Raw genomic sequence first — 19,520 nt, forward strand, 5'->3', positions numbered from 1 at the left:
AGGGCAGCGCAGGCACCAGACCATTCATAACTTTTGTACTGAAACAAGCCTGACATGTTATGGGTATTTTATTGACATTATGGACCTATTACAAAATAGAATGCAGAACTCTGAACTGACTTTCAAGGAAAACAGGAGGCTTCTAAGATAAACCCTAGAATACGGATCCACTGAGCAGGGGTGTTCTGTCCTTTGTTCACTGTTGTAGTCCCTGAACTGAGAAGAGGGCCTGGTACACGGCAGACACTTGCTGACTACAGCAGAGGATTACAGCCCCAGGGTCCTGCCTGGACCTCCCACTCTGGACTCATTCCATCCCTTCTGCCTTTAGGGGAAATGTCTGAGAATCAGTGATTTGTGTGTAATCTCACTTAATTCTCCCAGCCACCCCCATGGTCTTGTGTGATGAATACCTCCCTGCATGGATTCATTGACAACCTGAACGGCTTGCCATATTTGAGGATGTCCTTCTCCTGTGAGTCGCGGTGAGCAACTAGGCCTCACCCTAATAAGAAACTTAAAGGCCAGATAAATATTTGACCAGCTGCACAAGAGGGGCCTGCACACACACCTAAGGAGCAGTTGAAACACACCAGGTCAGATCAGATTTCCTCCTGATCTGCAGTAGCGTCCAGTGTGTGCTTACGATGGCCACGAGTGCCTGGACCAGCTGCCCTGGCTGTGCCCTGGCTGCTCACCTCCCCCCTATCCTGATCTAAGCCTGTTCCCAGGCTGGCCCCTCCCTAGTAGCTCTCCAAGCTACCCTGCCTCCTTCTAGTACAGTTATTCTCTGCTTGAAGTGAAGTGAAGTGAAAGTTGCTCAGTCATGTCTGACTCTTTGTGACCCCATGGACTGTATAGCCTTCCAGGCTCCTGTGTTCATGGAATTCTCCTGCAAAAATACTGGAGACGGTAGCCATTCCCTTTTCCAAGGGATATTCCCAGCCCAGGGATTGAACCCAGGTCTCCCACATTACTGGCAGATTCTTTACCATCTGGGCCACCAGGGAAGCCTAAGAATATGGTAGTGGGTACCCTATCCCTTCTCCAGGGGATCTTCCTGACCCAGGAATTGAACTGGAGTCTCCTACATTGCAGGCAGATTCCTTACCAGCTGAGCTTCGCCAGAAATGTTCTCTGTGGGGTGTAATCCAAAGCCTTTATGACTAAAAGCAGGAGCTATTATCTCCATTTTCTGGATGAGCAAACTGAGGCTTAGAGTGGCATTGACTGGGCATAGGACTACTGTGTGCCAGGCGGAGCCCTGGTCTCAGTTCAGGACTGGGGAGCATGTAGACATATCAGGGGAAAGGCCCTGTGATGACCAAGGGGAACTGGAAGACATTCTCAGTGGCTGGAGGAAGGTGAAGAGGCTGGAGAGGTAGAAAGGGGTCTGAGCTTGCAGGACTCTGGAGATGACATTCTGCAGTTTGTTTTTCATCCTCAGGTTACAAAGAAGCTGTCAAAGGTGTCTCAGTTTGAGTTCAGCCCAAGCAGACATTGAGGGAAAGAACGGAAATGAAGAGAGCAGCTAGGAGCCGTGGCAGGACTGCAGGTGAGAGGATGGACGGCCTTTCATGCCACCCTTCTGGGACCAGCCCTTCACTTCTTCGTCTCTGACCCTCATACCAGCCCTGGGAGGGTTATTATAATCTCCAGTCTACAGATCAGGAACTAGGACCTCAGTGGGGCTAGAACTCAGGACCTCGCAGCCCTACAACCACTGAGTGGGGCCTGGCCCCCAGCCTCTGCCCGCCAGATCTTGCCCTCAGCACCTGGCAACAGAGGCCAGCAGTTTTACCAGGAGACACGGCACATCCCCTGAACTCAGGGTGCTGGGCCAGGCTAGAGTTTGCCTTTCCCGCCTTGTTTCAGCAAAGCTGCTCAAACCCTCTCATCCTCCAGCAGGAAAAGCACATGCTCTTTCCATGAAGAGGAGAAACTGTGCCCTGAGTGAATAAGCTTCTTGGCCATGGTGCCCATGGCAGACTGGGCAGGAAGCGGGCAGCGTTCCTACCACTCCTGGAACCAGACCGCCTGGATTCTCACCTTCAGAGACAGTGGGCCTTCGGATAGGGCAGGGCGCGGGGGAGCAGGGCAGGGTGTGAACATGAAGAGAGGAAGCAGGTGAAAATGGAGAATCCTGACCCTGAATAGAAGGTCTTTTCTCCACTGGGCAGGGCTGAGGGTGAAGGTGAGATGGAAAGCTACAGGGTGTGAAAAGAGCAGGCAGCCCTTCCAATCCCCTTATTTTACCAGCAAACAGGTCTGAGTCAGAGGTAACCCAGGTGAGCTTAGCGAGGCAGGACCACTGTCGACGGTCCTTTCCAGACATCCCAGATTTCCCTTGATGCCTCCAGGGTTAGGTGGCAGGAAGGGATCCCATCCCTGTGTCGTAGTTCATTCTGCCAAAGGACTTACAGGTGTTTCGAAAGCCAAAGCCAGCCCTGTGCACTGGTTCACCTGGCTCAGCTGAGACCTGATTTTCCTCCCATCTTTTCCTCATTTGCTGAGAATCCCCTGAGAATCCTGAGACTTCAAAGGGAGCTAGAAATACAGATATTCTTTGAAATTAAAACACTGTGCAGTTAAACATGTAAGGGAAACAGCATCAATTCTATACCATCTGATAGACACAGAAAATACTGTGAAGGGAAACCAAACACAGGTACCAGCCACCTTGAGTACAAACAGGATTGCAGCCCCTGATCTGGAGCAAATCAAGCTTGCCTGTGCTGATGTCCAGAGAAGGCCAGGGCCTTCTGGGTCCTCTGTGAGGGGGACGGGGAGGGGCACAGGTAGCTGGCAGGGATTGAGTGTGCCATGTGACAGGCCTTCTAATGAGCCCTTCATGTGCTTGTATTCATTTAACTGATACAAAGTAGGGATTAAGCCCATTGCACAGATGGGGAAACTGAGGTTCTGATGAGCAACTTGCCCCAAATCATCCAACTCTGAAATGTCTGCCAAAAGTCCAGAGTCTTCTGGTAACTGAGTGTCCATCTCCCCTCCACCTTCTCTGTCCTTCTGGCACCTCTTCCTTCCTTCCTCTGTCCCAGCCATGACCATCCCAGCTCACCGTCTTCCAGTCCACATGCCTGGAGTTGGGCAGGCAGGGCTCAGCCACATCCAGGCTATGCTCTGACCGGGGCACCATGTACAGGCTCAGAGATTAGAGTGGAGGAGGGACTTCTGGGAGACTAAGGCAAAGCTCTTCTTTCCAGTCGGGGGACATGAGGCCCAGAGAGGGCACAGGCCTTACCCAGGGTCACACAGTTGGAACCCTCATGCCTCTCCTGCCCAAGTCCTCCCCTGTGCCATCAAATGGATCCAAAGCTGTCATTTAACCTTAGGTGGAATCAGGGTGACTTTGGGGATGTTGGTGGGGGAGCAACTGGGGAACAGACAGCACAACGCCTCCAGCCTCCCTCACCCCAGTGCCCCTCCCCACCCTGGCAGTGCCCACTGGGAGGCCCACAGGCCCCAGGGCTCCACTGGCAATTGGGGCTCAAGGAGCTTTGTAAGTCCAGGGAGGTTCTCAGGTTTGCTCCGTGTTTCTCTTTCAGCCTCAGCTTGTCCCAGGGTTTATTATCAGCAAAGGTGATATAATAATCCCCTGATGGCAGGAAGCTGGCTGAGGCTCAGGGTGCTGGTCCTTCCACCCTGGGGCCTCTCAGCAAATAGTCCCTTGGAAACAGGGCAGCTGTCCCTGAGGAGGGGGCGGGCTGGGAGGGGCCGCACTCCCCATACACTGGACCCTGGAGGAGCCCCTCTGTGAGCAGGACTGCAGCCCTGGCTGGCTGGGGACTGCCTTGGGCAGGTGACCTGGGCAATTCCATGGTCTCCAGGGTCCCTGCCACTCTGGCCACGTGTCCCTGTCACAGCCTGGAAACCCCTTCAGGCCCCTGTTCTTCTGTCTCAGTTCCAGTCCAGGCCCTTCCTCCATGGGAAGGATGGCTCCATGTCTGCATCCCGTCTGGGTCAGAAGACCCCTACTGGGCTGTCTTAGGGCCACTGGGACCCTGGGATCCGCCCAGTCATCTCCACTCTGTCCCCCGCCACAACCCCAGTCTCAGGAGCAGCCTCAGGGCTGGACCCTCCCAGGGGTCCTACAGGGGCCTCCTCTTTCAGCTCCTGCCCTTAAAAGGGGATGATCATCCATCCATCCCTACCTCCTCCCTGGATGCCCTGAAAGGCTCCTCATCAGAATCAGACACAGCATCCTTGTTCATTTCCAATCCCTTCTTCCAGCTTGGAAGCTGCTAACCAGTCTCCCAGGCCAGGAGAATCATCACAGGTAGGACTACTGCCAGACTCCCATCTGGATGGCATCTTTGGAGCTTAAGAGTCAAACATTATGTTAATTTATTCTGCGGTTCCCACGTGACGTTCCACCTTGGAGTCATGCTGGGTGGGTGTCCCCTATCCCAATGGAGAAGAGCCACATGTTAAGGCAAAACTGGGGGAGGGGATTCAGGATAGTTCCTACTTCCCATGTCATCTTGTCCCCATGGCCTTGCTCTCACCCCATGGTTCCTCCCTGTTCAGCTCTGATCTCCACTCCTCCAGGTGGGGCTGTGTCCCCTCAGATGGCAGCTCCTGCTAACGATGCTGCAGAGGGGAAAGGCCAGGACACATGTGTCTTCAGGTTGCTGTGGAAGGAAGACCTGCAGATGTGTCCTGGGTCCCAGAGCTCAAGTTTGGTCCTGGGCTCCCACCCATGAGCCCTGCTGACTTGTGCGGTACAGAACAAAGTGCTCAAACCCACAGCTTTGGTACTTTTATCTGAATTTCCACATCCTAGCCATGGTACGGGAGAAGGAAATGGCAACCCACTCCAGTATTCTTGCCTGGAGAATCCCAGGGACAGAGGAGCCTGGTGGGCTGCTTTTGTCTATGGAGTCACACAGAGTTGGACATGACTAAAGCGACTTAGCAGCAGCAGAAGCCATGGTACTTATGGATGGTATTTAAGTCCTTGAGTGTTTTTTGTTTCCTCCTCTGCAAAATGGAGTTAACAGTACAATCCAGTACCTCATTCCTGAAACATTTGGGGTCATATATCCTCCAGAACTCAGAATTTTTCAGCTTCAGTCGTGAAACATGGTGAATCTACCCTGTACGATGTAACACCTCCTGGGGTCTTAAAGCACCTTACAGGCAAACCCAGTAGTGTTTCTTCAACCAAACGTTTAAACATTCACACTAAGTGAAATAAAGATCAGAAATTGTCTCATGTCTGTTGAGGTAAACTTTTGTTACCAAATGAATTATTTTAATTTAATATTATATTTATTCAAGATTGCAATTTGGAGCAAAATCCATGACATTAAAGGCCAAATGAATTTTTTTAAATTCTTTTTGAATTTTCAGAGACATGAAAATTGAATGATGTAGATAAGGACCATCCTACACCGCCCCATGTTTCTGCAGATAACGTCATGTACCACAAAGTAATAATTAAAAAAATATATATCATGGATTAATGCCAGACCTAACCCAGCTGTGAGGTTTGGGATAAGACAAGTCTCCTGACGAGGCCGGGGGTGATGGGTGGGGAGAACCATTCTGAAGCAGTTGTGCTGTTACCCAGGTGTCTGAGCCACTGGTTCTAACTCCACAGATCCTGAGCTTCAGCGGTCACAAGACTCTGAGTCTTTTCCAGGCATCTGACTTAATCCCCCTCCAGAGCTGGATCTTTCTCTGATGGGTCCTCAGGGAAGACCACTGCCATATCGGTGACAGAGACTGATCTGACTTCAGGATCACCATGTGCTCATCCTCAGGCCTGCTTTCTGCAATCCTCCTGGGCTACTGCCTCCGCCTGTTGCAGCTGCTCTCCACCTGCCTGGCCTTTTCCCTTGTGGCCAGCATGGGCACTTGGATGGGAGCCGTAAGTAACTGGTCCATATTCATCTGGTGCTTCTGCTTTCTCGTGACCCTCGTCATCCTCATAATCGAGTTCTGTGGGCTCCAGTCCCACTTCCCCTTCTCCTGGTACAACTTCCTCATCACCTATGCCTGTTACGCTGCCCTCCTCTGCATCTCGGCCTCCATCGTTTACCCCATCACTTACATCTGGTTCTTCCCCCGCGGCCGCTCCCAGGATCATGCCATCGCCGCCACTGCCTTCTCCTGCATTGCTTCTGTGGCTTATGCCAGCGAAGTGGCCTGGGCTCGGACCTGGGTCTGGCTCGGCGTGATCACCGGCTACATGGTCACTGTGCCAGGACTGCTCAAGGGCCTGGAGACTTTTGTGGCTGGTGTCATCTTTGCCTTTGTCATTGACAGCCACCTGTACCTGCGCCAGCCGGCCCTGGTGTGGTGCGTGGCCGTGTACTCCATCTGCTTCCTCCTGGCAGCCGCGGCCCTTCTGCTGAACTGGTGTGACTGCGACAACAGGCTGCCCATTGCCTTTCCCACTTTTCTTCTGGGGCTGACCCTGCTCTCTGTCCTCCTCTACACCAGTGCTCTGGTCCTCTGGCCTCTCTACCAGTTTGACGAGCAGTTTGGTGGCCAGCCCGAGCGGTCGAGCTGCAATGACGGGCTCATCTACTCTGTGTGTACCTGGGACCAGCAACTGGCTGTGGCCATCCTGACAGCCATCAACCTGCTGATTTACGTGGTCGACTTGGTGTTCTTGGTCCACATGGTTTTTTCAAGAACTGAGGATCAGCTCAGGGGCTCCCAGTTCCCTCTTCTTTACAAGTCATGATGTCCTCGTCCTGGATCCTTATTTAGGGACCTCCTTCAGGTTTGGCTGCCTCTTTTCAGAAGTCCAATGGTGAGGGACAAGTGTTGGTTAAAAGAAAAATAGCTTTTTTGAGGAAGCTACTAATCCTGGGGAAAATGTGAAGTCATGTCCCGAAGAATCCATTCCTAACTCCCCAGGTTTTCCTCAAAGTTTATCTAAAGAAAAGAGGAAGGGTATAAGCTAGGGGGGCTTCCCAGGTGGTGCTAGTGGTAAAGAACCTGCCTGCCAATGCAGGAGGTATAAGAGATGCAGGTTCGATCCCTGGGTCAGGAAGATCCCCTAGAGCAGGGCATGGCAACCTACTCCAGTATTTTCACAGTGCCCTGCCCCCATCCAGCATATGGGAAGCCCCTGGACAGCACACCTGGCCTAAGGACCTGGATTCCTTGCCTGGTCCTGCCTGGGCCCCAGGCTCATGGGTGAAGCCAGGCCTGCTCCAGACACCTGCCGAGTCCAGGGTGTTAGATTCATCCCTGACCCACTTCAGCCCTGGGTGTCAGGATGTTAGCAGGGAAGGCCCGAGTCCCATGGTGCCTGGATTCAACCCCCAGCCCCTCTCTGTCTTGTGTCTGCAGGACAGCATGCTGTGACATAATTCAGTGGAAGATGCCAGGGCAACCATGGAGCTCTACCGCATCTCCAGGAGAATTCGAGAGCAGTGAGGGCTGCCTGCCTGGTGGAGTTCACCCCACCCCAAGGACTGCTGCTGCTGCTGCTGCTAAGTTGCTTCAGTCGTGTCCGACTCTGTGTGACCCCATAGATGGCGGCCCACCAGGCTCCCCCATCCCTGGGATTCTCCAGGCAAGAACGCTGGAGTGGGTTGCCATTTTCTTCTCCAATGCATGAAAGTGAAAAGTGAAAGTGAACTCACTCAGTCATGTCCGACCCTCAGCGACCCCATGGACTGCAGCCTTCCAGGCTCCTCCATCCATGGGATTTTCCAGGCAAGAGTACTGGAGTGGGGTGCCATTGCCTTCTCCACCCCAAGGACTAGAAGCCTTCATCTCTTGAGGGCAAAAACTCTCTTGCTTTGGGAACATGCATCTTTAGCAGTAACCTGGCTCCATATTCTCTCTACTCCCTTGGGTCCTCCTCTTATCTCTTTCTTTTTTCTCTCTGAGCTGAGTGTCAGTGGACATCACCCAGCACTGAGCCGGCAACAAGTGCTTGAGCTGGTATGGAGACAAGTGTCAATTTCCTTAACATCCTGAATCCTGTGGGTCCAAGAAGATGTCCCTGGGACTTAATTAATACCCCACCTCCACCTCACTTTTCCAGTTGCATTTATTCCCTGGAGGGTGACATTATTTCCTGGGGGTGACACCCCCTCTCAGAGGTCCATTCCTCTCATCTTGATATTGGTGCCTCAGCATTGGGGAGTTTCCAGGCAAGGGTGCAGGAAGACAGATGAGTGCCCCCTGCTGACCTTCAGCACCTCATCCCTCCTCTCGTTTATAAAATTAGGAAACAAGGGTAGTGGACTTGCAAGAGTTGCGGATCTGTGGGAATGAGGTTGGAATCCTTCCTTTGGGTCCAGGAGTCATGTCCAGGACACTGTGTGTCCTGGTCTGGCTGCAGTGCCCCACCCAGAGATCCTGCAACAGCACCCCTATTTCAGTCAGATCAGTCCCTGTTGGAAAACCAGCCAGAAAAAAACAGTGTGGAGACTTTATGTGGGGGCTGATGGAGCTCATCACTCTCTTTCCAGCCACCAGCCTCTCTACAAGGACATTCACAGCCAGCCTCACAGACAAGGGCTGCTTGGATTGGCAGCCAGCACTGCCATCCCCAACCAGGGTGGACAGCCAGGTGCCTGAGGCTGCAGGAGAGAATTATCCCTCTTCTTGCCACTCAAAGCTGGATTGAGGAAGTCATCTCCATGATTTTCCAAGAAAAGCCAGAGAATGGGAACATCTGTGCCCTCAGCTCTGTTCTAGATGCAGCTCAGGCCACAGCCTGGGGGACGTAAGCTGGAGCCACCCTGCCTGGAGGAGGCTCTGGCTGGCTGAGAAGAGAGCCTCTGGCTGCTGCCCCAGGAGACAGGGAGCCCAGGTCAGGCAGGGAGCAAGGGAAGGGCCTGAGGCTTGGGCACCAGGTGAATGGGGGGTCTTCTCCATCAACTCTGTGTGCTAAAGGGCTGGAGAAGGCCCTGGTCACCCAGAAGGTGGGCTTGTGGGCCACAGCTTCCCCTCCCCAGACCCCTGGACCCAAAGTACCTCCCTTCCTTCTGCCTTTGGAGACAAGCCTGTGTGGGCATCTCTCAGCTCCTCCCGCAGCCTGTCCATCAAGTCTGCAGGGAATATGGAAGCCATCTGCCAACTGTCCCTCCCCTGACCCTTCTTCTCCTCTTGGGATATTTTTCAAGCTTGAATTTTGCTTTCTTAAAAAGTTAATTTACTTCCATGTTTCAGAATCAAGTTGTTCTAAAAAGCCGTATATTGAGCCATATAATCCCTCCTCACTCAACCCTCAGCTCCCCTCCCCCACCAGGACCAGGAAACTGCTCCCCTGGACACCTAGGAGTCCTTCATGTGCTTTTTGATGTGAATCAAGCAAATACAGATGTGTTTATTTTTATTTTCTCTCCTTTGATAATTTAAAATGTATCATACCATTCATAATTCTGTATCTTACTGTTTTTTCCTTATAAATCCTGGGGATATTTTCTTATTATTATTTTGAAAGACGCCTCATTTTTCCAAGGTGTATAGTATTCCATCTTGTGGCTACACCATGGTTTATTAATATTTGTCCTAAAGATGAGCACTTGGGTTATTTTAAACCTATCCACCCTTATTATCAAATGAGATCTAGAGTGAGAGAATTCATTTCATACAGCTCTGGTTAGAGACAAGTGGTGGATGATGCCATCAACCTACTTACAACCCCATCAACTCACCAGCAACTTAGAGCTGCAGGGAAAATAGCTTAATAATAATAATCCCTTTAGTATAATTTGCTTATTTTATAAATGGGAAACTGAGGCTCAGATCAGTGACAAGACTCGTCTGTGCTCATGGCAGATGAGTTGCAGAATCGGAACTAGAAAGCTGATCTCTTGGGCTCTGCTCTCCGCATGATCACCATTCATCCCCAGGGAGACCAGACCAGGGCTGTGGGGCCACTAGACTGGAGCCAGGAGCACCTGTGACTGTGGACCCCGCCGTGGACCCCAGGTCTGCCTCTCATTCTGGGCTTCTGTTTCCACTCCCCCTGCATATGGTCAGTCTCTCTGTACTCTTAACAGAATGAACTTTGTATTCCCTAAAGGTAACATGAGCTCTCCAAACAGAGTGAGAGCATTCAGACTGCTGAGCTGGACTCTGAAGAAGTGGGAGGACAAGAATGTGCAGGAACAAGGGAGTCTGGGACACATCAGACTGTGGGGGCACCTAGAAGCAGTTTGTGTTTTGACAAAAATCACTAGAGAGTTGGACCCCTGGGAAGTGACTGAGGAAACTCATGTTATGAAAGAGAAACGTGTTCCCCACCAAGCAGAGGTGATGGGGAAGGAGGGTCTGTGTAATCAGGGAGGATGGGACCAATCAGCAGGGCCCAGCAGCCAAGAGGGAACAAGCAGAGAGGGTGGCCAGAGGGGAGGGAGACGGCTGCCATCTCCACGTCTGAGTCTCCAGGACTGGCAAGTCCAGGCGCCCTGGGAAGAGGGGAGCTGGGAGGGACCAGGGGTCTCTGGCACCCCTCCCCCCTCTAGCAGATGAGGAAACTGACTCAGCAGCAGTGAGTGCCCTCCTCAGGGGGATGGGGCAGGTTTGCGCAGAACGAGGGTGGATGGGGCAGAATCCCAGCCTGGAGGATGCTGCTGCCACACTTGTCACAAGCAGCATGCGGCCGTGGACAGACAGCCAGCCTGGGGACAGGACACCTGGGTCCTGACTCTGATTCTGCCACACCCAGGGTGACTCTGGACAAGTCCTGCCCCTCCCTGGGGTCCAGCTGCTCCTCCTCTATGACAAAAGAATTGGACTAAGCAGAGGACCTTTACACTCTCTTTTGAGCTCCATAGTGAGGGGATAAGACCAGTCTTGGAATTGTGACAAATGACAAATGACACTTAACCCGCCCCCCCCACAACAGGAGGGAGTAGCCGCTGTCATGAACCACAGGCTTGGACAGTGAGCCCCTCAGGTGAGCCCACCCTGGACAATTCTTTTACTTAAGCACAGAGGCATCTCCTCTTAGAAGTGAGCTCCCAGTGTTGTGTTCAGTTTGATTTAGGAAAATAGAAGAATATGAGATTCTTTACCCAGACTTGTAGACATCAGTGCAATATTTGATTTTGTCAATGAAGAATTAATCAACAGTCTAAGAAAGAAATGGGAAATTTTATTCAAGCCAACCTCAGAATAATAAAGTCCTCCTGAGGAACAGGCATCTTATTTAACAGTTTTAGCACTTTTCTGCAAGAGCAGGAGAGGGTGCAAGAAACTAGATCCGTAAAAGTTTCTCCTGAAAATATCTCTTTGAGGCCAGTTCTTCCAGTTTTCCCAGAGCACAAAGTGCCTTATCCTGATCTTTGCCCTCAATTCCTTTCAAGGTGGATTGTAGATCAGTGACTGCAGTAGCTGATGACTATATTCTTGTAGAACTGGATGGTAGACAGCATTCTTTATTACACAGCCCCTCTATTTCCATCTTAATTTCAACCAAGTTTTCAGAAACATCGTTAACCAATTTGCCCAGGTTGGTAGGAATGCTCATTCCCAGGCCAGGTAAAGATTTCACTGATAGACCACTCAGGTGCTATTACTCATCTAGTTCTGGTAAGAGTAGCCGAGTCCACTGGACCACATGTCTTACTAGTCTGTCAGCTCCAGGATATGGCTCCCTGCAGAGGCAGGACCTGCTGCTTTGATCACTGAGGTAGGAGGGCCATATCACAGCCCCCCAAAAATACTGCAGACAGATGTCTTCAAGACCTTGTGATTTTTTTCAGCTCCTTTTTTATTTTCCCAGAAAGTAGTTGGGATAAAATGTATCCCAATTTCTGTTAAGATGACCTCTACACGGCAGATATTTAGTAAGCCTGGAAAAACTCTGGAGCCAATTTCAGGTAGGGCTGAACACAAGATGGGACCCAGGGATCCAGGGTCCTGCTCACTGGGAATTACTGACCTCCAGAGATTTTTGTGTGACTTAAAGGGGAGGTACACTGTACATCCCTCTCCACTGGGAGAAAGGAAGCCAAATTCTTGCTACATACCTCCAGCCACCAACCCCTCCCAACCCACCCCCTAACTCTCCCCACATACACACCAACTAAGGCACCCCCAGGTGGACAGACTTGCTTTGGCAATGAGACCCCTCTGGAGGCCCAGGGTGTGAACAGCTGCACAGAGGGCTGTGTGCTGTGGAATCAGCACCTTAGGAAGCGGGAAGGGGTGGTGGACAGAGAAGGAAGGAGTCTCAGGTCCTGATGGATCAGAAGAAGGAAAATGGGGAGAGGTGGTCAGGACACAGGAGATGAGAAACCAAGGATGACCAGAAAAGGGGCAAAAAGCAGAAAATGCAGAAAAGATGAGAGAAGCAAGAGAAAAAAGCAAAACAGGACATGGGCAGCCAAGGAAAATAGGAAGGAGACAAAGCAGATGGAGGGAAGGAAACAGAAAAGAGAGAGATGAGTGAGGAAAGATGTGAAGAGGGAGTGAGGGAGCCAGGAAGAGGACATCAGAGGACATCGCTGTTGTTCACTTGCTGAGTCGTGTCTGACTCTCTGCGACCCCATGGACTGCAGCAAGCCAGGCTTCCCTGTCCCTCACCATCTCCCAGAGTTTGCCCAAGTTTACATCCATCAAAGGATAACAGAGCTCAGTGAGGAGACCTCCTGTGACCAGAGGGGATCTGAAGTCCCTGGGCTGGTCCTCAGTCCCGATAGAAAACTTGGCAGGCCCAGTACACCAAGTCAGCCACATAAATCAATAGGTTAATGGCTGTCAGGATGGCCACAGCCATCCGCTGGATCCAGGTGCACATGAGGTCATCGAAACAGCTGATATCATCGGACCACCGGGGCTGCCCGCCAAATTCCTCATAGAATTGGTAAAGCAGCCAGAGGACCAGAGCGCTGATGTAGAGGAGGATGGAGAACAAGGTTAGCCCCAGCTGGAAAATGGGGAAGCGGACAGGCAGCATGTTCTCCCAGCCACCCAGTTTTAGCAGCATAGCTAGTGCTGCCAGGATGAAGCAGATGGAGTACACGGCCACGCACCACTCCAGGGCTGGCTGGTGCAGGTACAGGGAGGTGTTGCTGAGGAAGGTAAAGATGATGCCGGCCGTGAAGGTCTCCAGCACCTTCAGCAGGCCTGGCACAGTGTGCACATAGCAGGTGATCTCTTCGAACTCATAGCAGCTCCACACAAAGGCCACATCTATGGCATAAAATGCAGAAGCGACACAGGAGACTGCAGTGGCTGCGACGGCCCGGTCCTGGAGAGGTCCATCAGGCAGGAACTGGACATAGGTGACGGAGTAGATGCTGGAGGCCAAGAGGCAGAGGAGGGTGGCATAGCAGGCGTAGGTGATGGAGAGGTTGTACCAGAAAAAAGGAAAGCGTGATTCAAAATCAAAAAACTCGACTGTGACTATTATGAGTGTCACAGCAAAACAGAAGCCCCAGATGGACATGGACCAGTTACCTATGTCCCCTCTCCAAATGCCCATGTCGGCCACCAGGGAGAAGGCCACACAGGTACAGAAGAGCTGTGGCAGGCGGAGGAAGCAGCACACTGTATTCCAGGCCTCCAGGTTTGGGTATGTGACCCCAGTGGACATGGTGCTGTGATGGTCAGGCAAGTCACGGTCACAGTACGGCAGTGGTCTTCACCGAGGACCCGCCAGAGAAAGGTCCAGTTCTGGAGGTGGATTAAGCCAGACACTTGGAAAAGGCTCAGGGCCCTGTGACAGCTGAGGCTCAGAATCCATGGAGTTAGAGCCAGTGGCCCAGAAACTCAGGTAACAGCACAGCCACTCCAGAACGGTTCTCCCCACCCATCACCCTTGGCCTTGTCAGGAGACTGGTCTTATCCCAAACCTCACAGCTGGGCTGGGTCTGGCCTCAAACCATGAACATCCTGCATCTCTCTGAGCTGTGGGCCATTATCTATGGAGACACAGGATAGGATGGCCCTTATCTCTAACCCCAACACTTCAGGTCTCTCAAAATTGAAAACAAATTAAAAAAAAAATTTTATAACAAAATTTAACCTAAACAGACATGAGGCAGTTTGTGATCTCGATTTATTTCACTTCATGTGAATGCCAAAATTGCAGTTGCAGAAACAAAACACTAATGTGTTTGATTACAAGGTCTTTTCAGACCCCAGTGGGGTGTCATGTCACATAGAGATGTACCATGTCACATACCTGAAGCTGAAAAAACTGAATTTTGAATTATATCTGACCCCAAGAGTTTCAGAAATGGGATTGAGGATTGTACTTCTAACCCCATTTTACACATGACAAAACTTATGGCTCAGAGGATTAAGTGCTTTCCTTAAGGTGGCATGAACAGGATGTGGGAACCCCAGATAAAAATGCCTAATGTGTGGATTTGAATAGTTTGCTATATAGCCCGTATATCAACAGAGCCCATGGGTGGGAGGCCAGGACCTAAGCTTGGGGCTCTGGGACCCAGGACACGGCTATAGCGCCATGGCACCCCACTCCAGTTCTCTTGCCTGGAGAATCCCATGGACAGAGGAGCTTGGAGGGCTGCAGTCCATGGGGTCACTACGAGTCAGACACGACTGAGCGACTTCCCTTTCACTTTTCACTTTCATGCACTGGAGAAGGAAATGGCAACCCACTCCAGTATTCTTGCCTGGAGAATCCCAGGGATGGGGGAGCCTGGTGGGCTGCTATCTATGGGGTCACACTGAGTCGGACACAACTGAAGCGACTTAGCCCCTTCCACAGCAACCTGAAGATACATGTCCTGGCCTCTCCTCCCCGCAGCATCACTAGAAGGAGCTGCCATCTGAGGGGACACAGCCCAACCTGGAGGAGGGCAGCTTCAGGGGTGAACAGGGAGGAGCCATGGGGTGAGAGCAAGGCTGTGGGAACAAGATGATGTGGGAAGTAGTGAAACAGAGCAGGACTCTATGGTCCTTCCCTCCATGACCTCTGCCTGCCTTTTGTCTATGGAAAACTTTAAAGAATGAGTTTAATCAGAGAAATGAGAACATGCAGAAACAAAGGAAAACAGACAAAGGAGACCAAATAATAATAATAATGAGCTCATTAGGTGTAGTTAAGGATCTTTAGTTCCTTCCTGAGGGCTATAGATAGTATTCTGAGCCACATCCTGTATTCTGAGCCGTATCCTGTGAGCCGTCTTATAGGTACTGGAACCCCCACCAGGTGGAAGAAGTCAACTACGTGATGATCAGACTGTAGCCATGACATAAGCTGCCAGTTCTGAGAACTGGCCTCAAACAAATGGAAACAAACCAGCCCTAGAGCTGCAGATTAACTGTACTTAAAACAATCAAGATGACGCTAGTCAGACCACTGAGGGCCGATCTGAAGATGACTGTCAGAGCTGACTGTGCCGTTTCTGCATGTAGCCCCCTCCCTCAGCCTATAAAGGCTCTCACCTCCTGCTTGGCAGGGGTGTATGGTGGATAGGATGGGGAGGGGAGACAGCCTTGGGATAGACATCCACGGTCCCGTAAAATTGCCACCATCTGAAATGAAGTAAACTTTCCTTCCCACCAACCTGGCCTGCTTATTGACTTTTGGGCAGTGAACAACCAGACCCCACACCTTTTGGTAATAGTAGCAGCTATTCTGAATCCCCTTCCCTCAATTTTGCCTTAACGTTTGATTCTTCCTCATTTGGGAAGGGAGACCCCAACCCAGCATGACTCCAAGGAGGAGAGTCATGGAGAAACCACAGAATAAGTAAACATAATGTTTGGCTTTTCAGCTTCGAAGGAGCCATCCAGATGCGAGTCTGGAAAGATCTAGGAGTAGTCCTACATGAGCAGGATTTTTCTGACCTGGGAGACTGGTTAGCAGCTTCCAGGGTGGGAACCAAGGGATTGGAAATGAACAAGTATGCTGTGTCTGATGCTGATGTGGAGCTTTTCAGGACCTCCCAGTGAGGGGATAGGGATGGACAGATGGACCATTTTAAGGGCAGGAGCTGAAAGAGGAGGCACCTCCTTAACCCCTGGGAGGAGACAGCCCTGAGGATGCACCCTGGACTGGAGTGGGGGTTGGGGATGATAGAGTGGAGATGACTGGGTGGGGGGATTCCAGGGTCCCAGTGGCCCTGAGGCAGCCCAGTAGGGGTCTTCTGACCCAGAAGGGATGCAGGCATGGAGCCAACCTTCCCATGGAGGAGGGGCCTGGACTGGAACTGAGACAGGAGAACAGGGGCCTAAAGGGGCTTCAGGGCTGTGACAGGGACACGTGGCCAGAGTGGCAGGGACCCTGGAGACCATGGAATTGCCCAGGTCACCTGCCCAAGACAGTCCCACCAGCCAGGGCTGCAGTCCTGCTCACACAGGCGCTCCTCCAGGGTCCAGTGTGTGGGGAGTGAGGCCCCTCCCAGCCCGCCCCCTCCTCAGGGACAGCTGCCCTGTTTCCAAGGGACTATTTGCTGAGAGGCCCCCAGGGCGGAAGGGCCAGCATCCTGAGCCCCAGCCAGCCTCCTGCCATCAGGGGATTATTATATCACCTTTGCTGATAATAAACCCTGGGACAGGCTGAGGCGGAAAGAGAAACACAGAGCAAACCTGAGACCCTCCCTGGGCTCCCAAAGCTCCTTGAGCCCCAACTGGCAGTGGAGCCTTGGGGCCTGCGGGCCTCCCAGTGGGCACTGCCGGGGTGGGGAGGGGCACCAGATATATGTTAATGCTCTGTACCCCAGTTTGTTACCAACTTAACTCCCTGATCTGCCACTGGGATTTCCACTTAAGGGTGAAAGACAATTTTGGAGACTTTTAATGGCACAGAGGGAGGATTTGGGATGGGAGAGGCATGGGAATTCCAGCTGTGTGACCTTGGGTCAGGCCTGTGCCCTCTCTGGGCCTCTGTTCCCCCACCTGGAGAGCAGGAAATGGAAGTTTGCCTGAGTCTCCCTGCAGCCCTCCTCCACTCTAGTCTGTGAGCCTGGACATGGTGCCCCCATCAGAGCAGCCTGGATGTGGCTGAGCCCTGCCTGCCCCAGCAGCCAGGCATGTGGACTGGAAGACAGTGAGCCAGGAAGGTCAAGGTCAGGACAGAGGAAGGAGGAGGAGTTCAGAAGGGCAGAGAAAGAGGAGGGGAGATGGACACTCAGAGTGACAGGGAGGCTGTGGGGGCTAGAGGAGACACTTCATAACTGAATGATCTTGGGCAAGTTAGTCATCAAAGCCTCAGTTTCCTCATTTGTGTAGGATGAGGAAACTTAATACCTGATTTATGTCAATTAAATAAATAATAGCATGTGAAGGGCTCATGAAAGGGCCTGGCACAAAACACACTCAATCCACGCCAGCTACCTGTTCCCCTCCCTCTCACAGAGGACACAGAAGGCCCTAGCCCCACTTTGGACATAACTGCATGAAAGCTTCATTCTTCCAGATCAGGTGTTGCAAACACCTGAAGGTGGTCCTGAAGGTGGCCCAGGGATGTGTTTGGTTTCTCTTCACAGAGTTTTTAGGAGAGACTGTTTAGAATCAGTATTATTTCTTCCCGAAGTGTTGGGAGCTGCAGTGTTTTAATTTCACATGGAAATCTGGATTCCCAGCTCCTCTTGAAGCTTCAGGAGATCTGGTGTCACTGGGCCGTGTTGCCTCTGGAAGGAGGGGTGAAGCTGAGTAGCTGCCATGTCCTTTACTTTATACTGCTTTTCATTCTCACCTTTGTTTAGCATTTTCTATATTTCCTTCTTCTCATGTATAATTGACATGAAGCAGGACTATGAGCATCTCACATGTGCCCGGTTTACACTCTTGGGCATGGCCAAGCTTCCTGCCTGCTCACGGAGTGTCCACCTCTCCATCTCCATCTCCAGGGATCATCCATATCCTCAACCTCATGTACAGCCTTCAACATCTTTCACATGCTCTGAAATCATACATAGACATGTGTGTACATATGCAGCTTCCCATGTGGCTCACTGGTAAAGAATCTGCCTGTCTATGAAGGTGACTCAGGAGACATGGGTTTGATCCCTGAGTCAGGAAGATCCCCTGAAGAAGGGAATGGCAACCCACTCCAGTAATCTTGTCTGGGAAAATGCCACTGGCAGATGAGCCTAGTGGGCTATAGTCCATGGGGTCTGACACAACAGAGGGACTGAGCATGCACACACGTACATACATGCACACGTTTGTGATACATATCTGTAGTTTTTTTCCAGGTTTATAAACATAAGACCATGCCATGCACATGGCCTCTTACTTTTTAACCACCCCCAACAAGTGCAGCTAATCTCTCCAGGGGCCCTAGTCTTCTCCATCCCTTTTACTTATTTCCTTCCCTCCTGGCTCCTGTGGGTATTTGGACCCTTCTCTAGATCAGTGGATCCTCCCCTGTGAGTCTCAGACACTGGGGGACACAGGATATGACAAGGGGTCCTGGGATCCATGTGACCACCATGCTCTAGGGCAGGAGGTCAGGCATTCTCTCTGTAAACTTTTAAAAAATAAGACAAAAACTCTTTTTTCCTTTCTGGAAACTTATCTTGGTTTCCTAGGACTATTGCAACAAGTCGATACAAGTTTGATGGCTTAAAACAACAGAGATTTATTCTCTCACTGTCCTGGAGGCCTGAAGTCTGAAATCAAGGTGTCAGCAGAGCTGTGCTGCTTCAGATTCTTCAGAAAGAGGGCCCTTCCTTTCCTCTTTTAGCTTCTGGAGGCCTCTTAACTTGTGGCCGCTTATCTATGTCTCTGCCTCCACCTTCATGTACTCATCTTCTCTCAACTATGTGTGTGCAAATCTCTCTCTCATTTCTCTTATAAAGATACCAGGCATGAGATTTCAGGCTCACCCTCCATTCTTAACTAAATATGTCTGCAAAGACCCTACTTCTATATAAGGCCCATTCTGAAGTTCTGAGTAGACATGAATTTTGGGAAGACACTTCAGCCCTTTATGGTCCTCTTTCACATCTTCCTGTCCTTACTTCATGATTCTTTTTCTAATGTGTTTTATCATATAAAGTGAATTTGTTTACTGAGTATTTCTGATTGATGTGTGTTCACTGGAGTTCCTGGGACTCACAGTGGGTTGTTCCTCATGTATTTTGTCATTAAGCTGAGACCCTCTTTTACAGGACCCCTTTTCCTGGAAGGGTCCTACTGGGTCGGGAGCTTCATCCAGAATAACTGCACCTGCTCCTGCTCAGGACCCTCCAGATCAATCGCCTATTGAGCACTGACTGTGTTAATTTTCCAGGTTGGAGTTGTTGGATCTCAGGGATCATGCACATTTGGACCCAAACTCACAAGAAAAGAAGACCTGAAATTCCTATTCCTCTTGTGGAAACTTAAAAAAAACCCGCAAAACTTGTGTGGGGCAGATGTCAGCCTTGACCATCCTCTAGCTGAAGGGCATAGTTTTTCCTTGTCTACCCTTGCTCCAAGGCTGTAGGCCATGTGGTCTTGGCTTTAGGGAAGTGTCTCAGCTCCAGATCCTTACCTTGTGCCACCCCAAAGCCTCATTCCTGACTCAAGCGAGGATATGAATCAGCCTCCAGTTAGCCAGGCTTAATTCTCCCTTCTCCCTCCTCCTTCCTACACCAAAAAGCAGCAGT

The 19,520-nt window shown here is 51.1% G+C and overlaps 2 protein-coding genes and 1 long non-coding RNA gene across 3 annotated transcripts; 2 read left to right on the top strand and 1 right to left on the bottom strand.

Moving 5' to 3' along the window:
* The first annotated feature begins 5,443 nt into the window (after positions 1–5,443).
* On the top strand, positions 5,444–9,375 carry LOC138423110 (uncharacterized). Its single transcript, XR_011250132.1, has 2 exons — positions 5,444–5,893; positions 7,330–9,375. It is a non-coding gene; the product is annotated as an uncharacterized lncRNA (long non-coding RNA).
* LOC138423720 (myeloid-associated differentiation marker-like) lies at positions 6,185–6,715 on the top strand. Its single transcript, XM_069559991.1, has one exon. The coding sequence runs from the start codon at positions 6,215–6,217 to the stop codon at positions 6,713–6,715; it is 501 nt and encodes a 166-aa protein (XP_069416092.1). The 5' UTR covers positions 6,185–6,214.
* A 1,703-nt stretch (positions 9,376–11,078) lies between the features above and the next one.
* Positions 11,079–13,764, bottom strand: LOC138423880 (myeloid-associated differentiation marker-like). Its single transcript, XM_069560266.1, has one exon. It carries the CDS (start codon positions 13,541–13,543, stop codon positions 12,635–12,637), a length of 909 nt encoding a protein of 302 aa, XP_069416367.1. The 5' UTR covers positions 13,544–13,764; the 3' UTR covers positions 11,079–12,634.
* Between the last annotated feature and the right edge of the window lie 5,756 nt (positions 13,765–19,520).

This window comes from Ovis canadensis, chromosome 18, assembly GCF_042477335.2.
Source record: "Ovis canadensis isolate MfBH-ARS-UI-01 breed Bighorn chromosome 18, ARS-UI_OviCan_v2, whole genome shotgun sequence".
Lineage (NCBI taxonomy): Eukaryota > Metazoa > Chordata > Mammalia > Artiodactyla > Bovidae > Ovis > Ovis canadensis.